The 12,683-nt window shown below is 34.8% G+C and overlaps 1 protein-coding gene across 3 annotated transcripts in view; it reads right to left on the reverse strand.

The window, feature by feature from the left end:
* The window catches only part of LOC121415980 (ras-specific guanine nucleotide-releasing factor 2-like), an 83,143-nt gene extending 76,260 nt beyond the window's left edge, over window positions 1-6,883 (reverse strand). For all 3 annotated transcript variants that reach the window (XM_041609395.1, XM_041609396.1, XM_041609394.1), the window contains exons 1-2: window positions 6,306-6,883; window positions 3,437-3,730 (exon numbers count right to left, since the gene is read on the reverse strand). In XM_041609395.1, the coding sequence (XP_041465329.1) occupies window positions 3,437-3,700 (264 nt within the window). In that variant the 5' untranslated portion in view covers window positions 3,701-3,730; window positions 6,306-6,883. The remainder of the gene's footprint in view (window positions 1-3,436; window positions 3,731-6,305) is intronic.
* Window positions 6,884-12,683: the final 5,800 nt, after the last annotated feature.

Consider the following 12,683-nt stretch of genomic DNA (forward strand, 5'->3'; position numbering starts at 1 on the left):
GTACTTTAAAATGAATAAAAAGGGAGGCCTTTAATTAAAACTGAGGCTTGAAGTTCAGGTTTATGTTATTAACAAAATAAAACACTAACATTTGGGAAGTATTTCAACCATTTTGATACATTATAAATCTAAGGTGGATTGTAGTGCTGGGTAGTATTTCAATATTATCAAAATCAAGTGATATGAAAAAGAATATTCAATATTCAATAATGGGTTTATGACTATGTTGATATATTGCGGTAACAAACATGCCCAAAATAATATCAACTATGAAAAGTTAATCATTATTTATTGACTACAAATTTGGCTCTGTATTGCTTCATAACCAACACAGAAGTTCATAGGTTAGTCTGCCAAATACCTGTTTTTCAAGGACAAGCACCAATGAAAGTCTTCCATTTCCCCCTTTCCTGCTCTTACAGAATTGAAGCTCAAAAAATTATTTAATTTTCATGAATCAGCAATATATCGCTCTTTCGGAAATTATCTGCTGGTGATAATCGACTAACATTGAAATCAAATATCGACCAGCAAAAGGGCATCAATCCATAATCACATTTCTATAAATCAACCAAACATCACCAACATTGTAAATAAACTTTACTGAAAGAGAGCAATTTAACGTTTCAAAATTTCTGATCGCCTATGCATATATATATATATTTGTTCTAGCTGGGTATCACAAGAAAAGTACTGGAGGATATGTATCTAATTTACAGATTTTGAAAAGGACAATGGAGCAGATAAAAGCAATTCTGAACGGCACTTGAGAATATAACCAAAAGCTGATATCAGCTGTACACCACACACAATGCACGATTGCCTGAGGTATCCATCCTCGCATTATAACTCTAAGCTTCCTCACAGGTACATGAGCAGGGAAGAGATGAGAGAGAGAGGGAGAGAGTGGGGACAGTAGATGGAGAGACAGAAGAGTATGGAATTGAGAGTGAGAAAGAGAGAGAGAGAGAGGGGGGAGTAACAGGAGGAAGAGAGAGAGAGACGACACGGTAAATTGCATGTCTTTTGAAGGAGTGGTTGATTGGATACGAAGGTATGCTTATTGGAAAATTGCTGGAGCAGCACGCATGTACAGTCCGGTAGATGGCCATTATATTGCCAATGAATATTGTATGGTATAGAGAGGTACCCTGGTAAAGCTTGTTGGTGATACGTTATGCCTTTGTTGGTTGATGAGTATTTATTTCCCCTCCTTTTCTGTGACTGCAGCCAAGGGAAATGAAACTTGTAAAATGATTCTCAGGTAAACAAAGGCTTGGCTAAAAAGCAGCGTATGATTGATGTTACCATTGTGCTTTCGGACGAATGTGCTGTGATTCTTGTATTGGTTAAACAAAGCCAAAACAACTTTCTGTGAATTGGTGCAAAAGATTAGGTTTTACGATTAATCACTTTCAATCACCCATTAAACAAATAAATTTGATTACAGTACAAGCAATCACATTTTTATTTTAAGGGCTTATGTATCATGAAACTTTGTATAACAGTTTCCTCTTTCTCTTGTTTTTTCATATCAGCACATTGACATTCATCACAACACTTTTCCTTTCATTTCTTTAATGAAGAATTGTTTTTTCAATTTTCAATATTTACAGACTGTAATTGTACATCTTATATTGTTTATGTCTGGCTTACTGTTTATGTTCATTCTAATACGTTTGTAAAAAAATGACAAAAATGTAAAACCCAAATCTTGACATTCTTGAATAAAGTAAAAACTTTTTATTGGTATCAAGACTGTTTATGTACATCGAAATAATGGTCAATGTGTGTTCACCCCCAAAAATAAGGCAAAAGTCAACAAATTTTTGTTTTATACATTCTAACCACTGATTGGTGATATACTGCCATTCTAGGGGTCACATGTTCACCAGCACATTAGTTATCAGGGAATATTTCTACTTAAATTTGTTAAATAGCATTTCTGGTTGTTTGATAAAAAAACATCAGCTGTGTTCCTTACAAAGGAAAGCTTCTGTACCAGTAATAAGAAAGGAGTAAATTGCTATTCAATACCAGGAATATTATTCCCTGGTCATTTTGACAGGCCATGTTTAAGAGGGGTCTTAGTTTAATCAATGATCAGCTGTTTTTTAAAACATGTCACCTGCACTTTTAGTGTGCTTAATTACAATGTTCCAGAGGTAATTGACCCTAAACAAGCCTAATGAGGTGCCATATGTGTGCCACCTATTAATATTTCTCATGCACAAAATAAATTAGTGCACATTTACTCTTATTTGTAATCAGGATCTTATGAAGTGAGATTTCAATGCTAATTGAATGAAACATCGAATCGCCAATTTACTATCACTGAAGTGACTGTACAATGAATAAACTGCTAATTCTACATGGTAAAAACTCTGTTTAAAATATGTATACAATGCTGCATTTTATATGAATCTTGCAATAGTTGTTTAAACAAGTATTTGAAATCCTAAACAACAAAGGGTAGTCTTTCATATTTAAATTTCAGTAAATTATTGATTGATTGATATTAATTGATTAAACCTCTTAACAACTACTGTAAGATGAATATGAAGTAAACAGTGTTTTTACAGTGTATTTAACAGTTTAACCAACAATGCAAAAAATTCCCATTGCTGTTAATTTTTAGTGTTTCCAGCTGAAATTCCAAGTAGGTAGGTAAACAGGAATAAAATAATGACATGTTATCTGTAACAAAATTCCTACAGATCGACGAGAGCTTTTTGTTAGATATTTGATACCCCTGCCACTCCCTGATAATTTTCTGATAATAGTACACTAATCTGAGAAACTCCACTATTCAAAGGAGCCAATAATGACTGGCAACCTTGTGTTTTTGTCTTGATTTATATCTTTATTACGCCGAAGGATGCACCTTGAATATTGAAATCAGTCATGCTATGAATTAACCATTCTCTTGATACATCATATTCACTTTGAAATTCTATTTTTTTTAGGTTTGACCTAGTTGCCTCTGAGGCTAGATTAATTCAAATGAATCACACTTTTAAGCGACATGAATCCCGAACAAAAGACAGCAAAGCATCTAATTCCATTTGAAAGATTAGTATTAATATTTTATAAGGTACACAAAAATTGTTTGCTACTAAGCTTCAATGAGTTTTTGATTGTGGTGATATAGTACAGAGATATAGTGCACACTTGATATCCATGACTTCCAGAGAAAATCAATGTAATATCAAAGTTAATCATTTCCAATTTGAATGACAAATCATCCAATTCTATTGTGATAATGTCAATAAAATAAATTAAAATTTTCAATTTCATTCCTTCAAGGTCTAATTTGTGAGGCTAATTCAATTACCTTAGAGAAGAAAACAATCAATAAAATCTGGTAAATACCACAAAAGTGTGCAATGTGTACTCATAATTAATGCATATGATGCTGAAGAAAAAGTGAACTCACCTGTTTTTCCTCTTTGACACTGCTCCTTGGGGTGACGATATGTTCCGAATAGCACCCCTCCACAAAGATCAGCCCTAAAGGTCGACTGGTAGTTTCATTCTCAAAGTAGAAAAGAAGGTTCTCGTAGAGAGCACACCAACGTTGTTTCCACTTCCCTGTATCAGAACTTTTCTTTTGTAGATTACCAGCGATGGTGAAGTCCGTCTTAGCTCGGCCCGCCAGCATCAAAAGCTGGGAGTCGTCTAAGCGTATTGCTTTCTGCATGGCTAATTCTCTTCACCTTCTTGAGATATTCTGAAAAATAAAAATGTTGAATTATTAAAGAGGGGGAAAATACCATGGATCATAAGTCCCCCCACCCACCCTTGAGGAAAATTATTTAAAAAAAACAGCCCCCAATAATTTTTATGAGGTTTGATATAAATACACCATTGTGAGTTAGTGAAAATATATTTTTTTTTGGGGGGGGGGGTTGTTTTTATAAAACATCACAACCAAGCACTTTACAGCACCCAGAACACCTTTTACAGTTTTGCCTACATTATGCAATTCTCAGTTCTGACTTTGAAAACAACTAAAATGAATCATTATTCACAAAAATCACCATTCATATGATAACAAAATCATTGTTCCTTGGCCCTAAATGACCTTTTGCTTTGATCATGTGACCTGAAACTTGTGCAAACCAAACAGTATTACTTGACTATCCTTATTTCCAAGTTTCATGACATAGGTCCATATTCTTTTAAAGCTATGTCATTTTGAAAAAAATATAAGCCTTACATCCTTTAACCTTGGTTATTAAAGATTATAATGTGATGCCCCCATCATGGTCAAAGTTCATTGACCAAAAATCACCTTTAACTTAATCATGTGACCTGAAACTCTTGAAAAACAATCAGTGATATCTTATTATCCTTATGTCTTTGTTCATAAACTAGATCCATAACCCCAAAAAGTTATGACATACCCGAACATGGTGAAAGTTCATTGACATAAAAAAGAAAATATTGTTTATCGATATCAGTCCTTATAAGGAAGTACCCATGGTAAAGTACATGTGACATTGCTCTATCTGTGATCTTAACTGCTAATGTGCTACTCACTGAAATCAGCGAGTGCCTTTTTTTTTAAATAAATGTCTATGTTTATTGTTTTATTTTAAAAAAGGGGATCACTCCGGAGACAATAATGTTAAACCTCTTGACCATAAGCTGAACTGAACAATGGAATCACTCATGCATGCAATGCACTCCTCAAAATGCAGTATGCATAATAATAGCTGTACTGACTATTGCATGAAAATATGTTCATGGCACGTTAGGTGTTAAGGTACAAACTTTCATACGCACATCATCAGAGACCAAGCCTATATATGCAGTCATAAAATCAACATATGTACAATATGTTTAATGTACATGATTAGCTCTTTTTGATTTACAATCCATACTGTTCTCCTTTATAATAATTATGTAGTTGAGATCAAAAGGAAATCTTTAACTTTCGAACCCTATCTTCAGACGATCCAAACAAAGGGCAGATGCCCAAAAGTATGAATACTAGCAGCCCCTCTTTAATTCCCTTTGATCAAATATGACAATTTTCAGAACTCTTTTATGAAAAAAATAATTAAAAACATTCCTGTGCATATTAGGCATGGTTGGTTTATCTAATGAAGATATTAACTTCATACCCATACATGCCACCCCCCACACACACATCATGTACTAAAGAGCATCAACTGGTAAAGAGTCATTAAATCAAGGCATGTCAATTTTCTTAAAGTTTACAAACTCTGATTTGAGTAGCTTCCTAATAATTGAAAGCATGTGTCTACATGACAGGCATGACTGGCTTCATCTAATTAAGATATGAAGTCATCTTACTACATTTAATGAATTTTTAATTACAATGTAAAGAGTTAAATGATACAAAAATTGCATATTAATTTCACATTCCAGGTTCCCTAACACATCACATGTCTCTTTAATCATCCCTACTCGAAAGAACAGTGTCCCGCAGTGTGTGACACAGTGTGCTCACAGTGTGGAACACAATGTTAAATCACATTCACACTCTTAAATTTGAGCATTTCAACAATGTGAATTACATATTCACATAGTTGACCAAGTGAACAGTCTCTGTTGAGGTGTCTGCAGTGTGACAATATCTTCACACTGTTGAATTTGAGCATTTAAGTGTGGATAATATGTTCACATAGTCCACAATGTGAACACACTTGTGATCACACTGTGTGCTATCCAGCAGGTGTAGGAGGGGGTGAGGGTGGATTGCCCCCATAAGTAAAAATTTACATGTCAGAATTAGACTAGATCTATCCCAAATATTGCAAATCCTCCCATCCCTTAAAGGAAAAACATACATCCAATTTGTAATCAAATATTAGGCCTATTATTGTGTATGATTACAGACACCCATATTTACTATACTATAGGGTCCCCCCAAAAAAAAACACTCGAACACAACCATGCATCCAATTTGTAATCAAATATTAGGCCTATTATTGCGTATGATTAAAGACACCCACATCTACTATAGGGACCCCCCCCCCCCCCCGCAAAAAAAAACACTCAAACACAAACATGCATCCAATTTGTAATCAAATAGGCCTATTATTGGGTGTGATTATAGACACCCGTATTTACTATAGGGTCCCCCTTCCCCCCCCCCCCAAAAAAAAAAAAACACTAAAACACAGAGAATAGGATCAAGCCTATATGGCTATGTCAAACAAAACAGACTCAAATAACTAAAACTTAAATAATTTTTAATTTTTGTATTCTATTTGGAGGTACAATCATATTCATCATCCAAAAGAAGAAAACCAGCATAATGAATTTACACGAACCTGATTGGTCATCGCTTAATATTTCCAGAATTGATACGAAATGTTGTAGTCCAAATATAAATACACACGCCCTTGGCAACGGACAAGGCCAGACGGCATCAAACCACGAAACCAATAACGTTAGATTAGCCTGGTGCGTCGGCCCAGTGATCCACAGACTCACGGTTAAATCAGCTGGATGAAACGCAACCTTGAGCTCCTATATCGATCCTCTTCTTCCAAAGCGACTGTTCGTCATGTTCCGCGATTTTTTTTTCTCATCCAGCGAGGTCAAAATTGACAAAAGTGAGATTATTTCCCGCGTTTCATTCTGTATCAACGATGAAATCTCTTTTCTCAATTCTTTGACATCTTGCGCTGATTTTTTTTCTTCTCTTGTAATCCGGATGCTCGATCGTTTACCAAAGTCCTATGACGGAGAATTTGTGCGCTATAACGTTATTAACGTATGCCGCCGTCTGCTGTAAATTGCGATCTAATTTATGTAGTGGTGTGTGTGGTAAAGTGGCGGGAGCGAACAGGTGCATTCGCACACGATTTCAGGTGCCCGGAATACTCTCACTCACCCCTTGCTAATACACGACAATCACATTCACACAATGGCGCGTTAAAACAATAAGCTGGCGCTGTTTATGATCACACATTCTAATGGTAGCATTAACCGGCAACCTCGACAGAAAATAGGACGAGCTTTTTTTTTCCTTTTTGAATTCACGGACATATGATTGGAAAAAATAAAAAAAAATTAATAAAGTTTATGTGCAAGCAACAAAGGTACCCAAATACAGGTTCATGAAATGATCTCGCAAAAACTGCTCTAGAACTTTATTTTTGCTATTTCTCGCCTCTGTATAGGGTAAATTATCCCTCCTCTCCCCTCACCAATTCAATTCAATTCAGTTCTTTATTCCATTTCCATTCAAAACATAATACAAAATAATATAAATCAGATACAATTTAACAGATGAGCATTCTTACTTCGTAAAAAAACAGTAACAAATTGAGCATAAATGGAAATGGGTTGGGCTCAATTACTTTCTTAAACTACAATTACGTAATTGAAGAAATGTTAATTACAATTACTTTTCAATTAAATTACATTTTATCTCAATTGAAATTCCAGTTACTTTTGTCAATTACAATTACATTTTCTATTAATTTCTATAGAAGTACGTCATAAATGAAATTAATTTGTATTTTGTATGTACTCGCACCTATTCCAACATAATTCTAAGTTACAGAGAAACTGACAAGATGAAGATTTATGTTAAAGAGCACGGATTCTGCCTCATTCTCCCTTTGATGCTGAAGCAGTTGACATGAAAAAGTTTATGACATTAAAGTGATTGGTTAACATTGGTTTGACTTTTTAAAGATCTGAGCCAGAAGGTCACACTTGTAACCTATGTCTGTGATATGTTACAAAAATGAAGCCCAGAAAAAATTGCGTTCGAAAATAATTATTTAGTACTTCAAAAATCGAAATATAAAGTGACCGGAAACACCATTTTAATTTCATCCCATACACTTATGTGTACTATTTAGGTGCCTATAAGACGCCTATTTACAAAATCGGTGTTTGCCTTGTAGTTTTAGCTTTTCATTCTCAGTAATGGTTGTTTTCAGGGTTTGTTATTTCTAATACATGCACTTGTACACATGTTTCATCTTGGTTTGAGAATTGTTTAAATCGGCTGCTCACAAAGTTAAACAATACTTTTAAATCATGTATTAAGTAATGATAATAATAATAACAATATAGAGTATTTCTAAAGCGCCAAATCCACACTGATCATGCGCTCAAGGCGCTGAAATATACTTGGTTTATCATAATTACCCCAGCTGTAGCTGAGCGGCCATATAGGCACTAAAGCATTCAAGGAATAAATCCTACCGGGTACCAATTCACCTCACATGGGTCGAGTGCAGCAGAAGTAAGTTTATTGTAAAGTAATTAACAATATGTGAAGTCAATTAAATTTTTTAATTACAATTATAATTACTTTGCCTTTCAAAATTTCAAATACAATTACTCAAGAAATGTAAACAATTACGTAATTGTTATTGGTATTGATATCTATTTGCCATATCACAACATTTAAGAAACCAATACGATGTGATGTATGTACATAATAAAAATGAAAGGTATAGTGCAGGGGTCGCGGAAAGGTTTTCAAATGGGGGGGGGGTGAGCTAAAAGTGAGAGGGGGCTGATCACAATCATGTGGTTATTTTTACGTTTTTGTACACGGTTTCAGGGGCGTCGATTCATTTTTCAGATGGGGGGGGGCAAAATCATTAGTATACTGAACTGAAAACAGAAAAAAGGTACCTGTTTAAAACTGTAGTAACTCATGAGGAGGATACATTTCGCACTACACAGATAATGCGAGTGCCGAGAGTGAGATGAAATTCCTTTATATTCTGACCTGAAAGCTTGATATTATAAGCATTATTGGTACCAATTATTAAGATGGGTGTCTAAAATAACAATAGATGCGAAGCGCGAGCTGAAAATTTTGATATTTCGATCTGAAACAACTTGACAGCTTAATGGACGTTTTTAATAAAGAACAAGATATATATCCAACAAAATGTTATTGCAAATCGAAGCGGGAGTTCTTTTGAGGTTTAGAACCGAAAACGGAACATTCTATTTACCTACTTAATTATGAAAAGTATGGGTGTTTGCTTCAGAAATGATGCGAGCGCGAAGCGCGAGCTGAAAATTTTTATATTCCAATCCGAAAAGCGGACCTTTTGAGCACGATTTTGAATAAAGAACGAGTTGTGTATATCAATCTCACTTGCTGATTTCTGTGTAACATTACAATCTTATTTTATTTTTGCACACATTTGGAATTATTTGGGGGGGGGGCAAAACGATATGTTTGCCTCCCCCCCAAAAAAAAAAATTTATTGGTGGGGCGATCGCCCCTGCCCCCCCCCCCCAGGATCGACGCCTCTGCACGGTTTTGTAAATAAGTGCCCCCCCCTGCTTCCTGGGCCCCTGTAGTGAAATGGCTGGTTAAGGGATACGTATTTCACTGATCAAATAATGAAATTATAGGAAAGAAGCAGACCTGAAGAGGGGCATTTTAAGGCTTGTTTGTAGGAATTCACGAAACCATACTTATTCCACTAACCAAATGATGCGAGCCCATAGCGCGAGCTTAAGTGTTTGTATATATTGACCCCATACAGGAATATTTTAAGGACAATTTTTAAGGAATACATGAAGAGTATACATATCTCACCAAAGTCATGTAATGCGAGTGCCAAACGCTAGCCTTGTTGATTTCGTTAGAATTACAGCTTAATAGTCATTTTAATCATGATTAACATACGCATCTCTCTAATCAAATATTTCGTGCGCGAAACGCGAGCTGAAAATTTAGATGATTCAGACTTGAAGTGGGGGCATTCTAACACTTGTTTTGTACGAATTCACAAAGACCATACTTATTTCACTAACCAAATGATGCGAGCGCGAAGCGCGAGCTGAAAATTTTTGAAATTCCGAAAAAGGGACATTATTTTTAAGGACTGATTTTAGGATTTTATGGAGAGCAGACATATCTCACCAATCCACTAATGCGAACAAAATCACGAACAGAAAATGTTTCGTATTAAGGACTTAACATGGGGCAATCACTCTAAGTAGTCATGAAAAAGAAGCATATGTCACTTCATAAAACAATAACTCGAAGTGCGAGGAAATATATTTGGTGTCTATTGACTTGAAAAAGGGAGGTTTTAGTACAACAGGATTATATATCTCGTTAAACAGACAATGCGAGCACCAGGAACAATGAAGACATAGGCCCTAAGTAAATTATGTTTCATAAAGTTATGATAAAAAATGTCTCTTACGTAATAACAATATTACATAACATAATAACATTATAAAATTTCCCACTACGTTTCTCTTATTTTCTCCCTCTTTTTCTCCTTTTCCCGTTTTTTTTGTCAGCCGATGGGGGTGGGGGCACGCGCCCCATGCCCCCCCGTAGTTACACCACTGGACGGTGATGAAACAGTCACCTTCTGCCTTCAGCTCATCTTCTATTCTACTACTACTACTACTACTACTACTACTACTACTACTACTACTACTACTACTACTACTACTACTACTACTACTACTACTACTACTACTATTACTACTAATACTACTACTACTACTACTACTACTACTACTACTACTACTACTACTACTACTACTACTACTACTACTATTATTACTACTATTACTACTACTACTACTACTACTACTACTACTACTACTACTACTACTACTACTACTATTACTACTACTACTACTACTACTACTACTACTACTACTACTACTACTACTACTACTACTACTACTACTACTACTACTATTACTACTACTACTGATGATGATGATGATGATAATAATAATAGTATACTGTGACAGTATACACTCTAAAAAATGAAGTGCTAATTCAGCTCTTAAAGAGCGTGTATAGTGACTGCACTTCGGAGTGCTGATTTGTCTAGTTCAAATTTGAACGAGAAAAAGCAGCACTCTTAAGTGCAGTCACTATACACGCTCTTTAAGAGCTGAATTAGCACTTCATTTTTTAGAGTGTAATAATAGTATACTGTGACCCTTAGATATCATTAAATAGAGCAATCCACTTATGACACCCTTGACCCCCCATGAAAATAATAAATAAAAATAAAATGACATAAAATAAATAAGTGTTCGCTCAAGCATGTATTTGAAATTGCATTTCTCTCTACCATGTGATAGAGAAGACTTTAGCACATGTATTAATATTAACAAATCCCGTATTTATCATCAACAGTCAGTATTAGTTGTTGCAGGTTTTGTATATGATGGCGCTATTTTCATAACATATTCAGAGTCCATTTATTAGGGACTTATCTTCCAGTGTCGTGCATGTCAGCCGCCTGTATGTGTTAAACAAAAACATAATTTGGAATTGCTTTCTTAAAGGCTATTACAGGGTTGGAATTGAAAGAAATTATATATCTCATTCAAATTGGATAACATGAAATGACAAATTGGAAAATTTTAATTCGTCATATGAAACAATTTGTTTGCACGTCAACAAATATGATGGGTAATAACGTACTGGCCATATCATACCATTTATTTACTTTAGATGAAATTGTGGTTTGGTTTTATAATTTGTTATACATTTAAAGTCTTTATTTTCCGCTGCATGAAAATAAGTTACATTAATTAACAATATATATATTGATATATACGCCTGTAAATAGAGAGCATTGATCGCAATACATTTTATTATTATTATTTCTTATCATCACATGGAAATTTAGTCATCATTTTGAAGATGTGCTCTCTTGGCCCCGGATCAAAATGATTTGCAACAATGATCTTACATACGAGAGTTAGAATTTCTTGGACAGAAAAGCTGGGATATTGTACAAGAGACCCAAGACAAAATGACGCCATTGCCTTAGTGATTGCATGTTTGAGGTGATGTACCTTTAACGACTTTATCATTATAATGCACACACACACATAAAAATAAGATAAAAAATGCCACACGTTTGTCATCATCCACTTTTTATGAAATTTTAATTATTATTTTCATCCAGTTCATTATATTAGTTGGTACTCATTTTCCATTTTCTGATGCATGTATTATCAATGTAGGTATATCTATTATATTGTATACTTTTATATGGATAATTAAGCAGAACGCCGAGCTTTATGTATGTCATTCTGGTTTTAAGATTTCATAAAGTTTCAGTCGAGATTATTTTCATTCTTAACTGATTACTAGCCTTTATTCACACAGTCGAAGCGAGTCCCCGACTGACTAAATAAAGTTCTTGAAGTTCATAAAGTTTATTTACACATTCGTACATAAAAGATGTCAAGGACATCATTACAATAAGAAATCACAAAACATCAGAATATATATAGGGGAGAGTACAAATATACATGCATAAAAAAACGTAGATTTAAAAAGGACCTCCTCAATCATTACAGAAGACCATAGAGAAAAAACTTAAATCTATAATGTAAGTAGACATGGTAGAGCAACATGGGTCAAAGATCTATCGAGGCTGCTCCCAGAGCCATATGGTTAAAAAGTATAGAAATAAAAAAAAATCAAAACAAATTGCAAGTGCTCTCTAACATGGACCCCCCCCCCACAAAAAAAACCTATTATACGTTGTTTCCAATGACAGCGACCATCTGTCGATTAGAATCGGTCTTATTGTGTTACTGCACACTGTAAATATTCGGACACAGTCGTCGACCCCCACCCCCCCCCTCTCTTTACACTCGTTTAGATTCTGTTAAAAATTTGATTCTTGTTCGGGTAGTTCCGGGTTCCGTTGGATAAATTT

The sequence above is a fragment of the Lytechinus variegatus genome, chromosome 5 (assembly GCF_018143015.1).
Source record: "Lytechinus variegatus isolate NC3 chromosome 5, Lvar_3.0, whole genome shotgun sequence".
Classification (NCBI taxonomy): Eukaryota; Metazoa; Echinodermata; class Echinoidea; order Temnopleuroida; family Toxopneustidae; genus Lytechinus; species Lytechinus variegatus.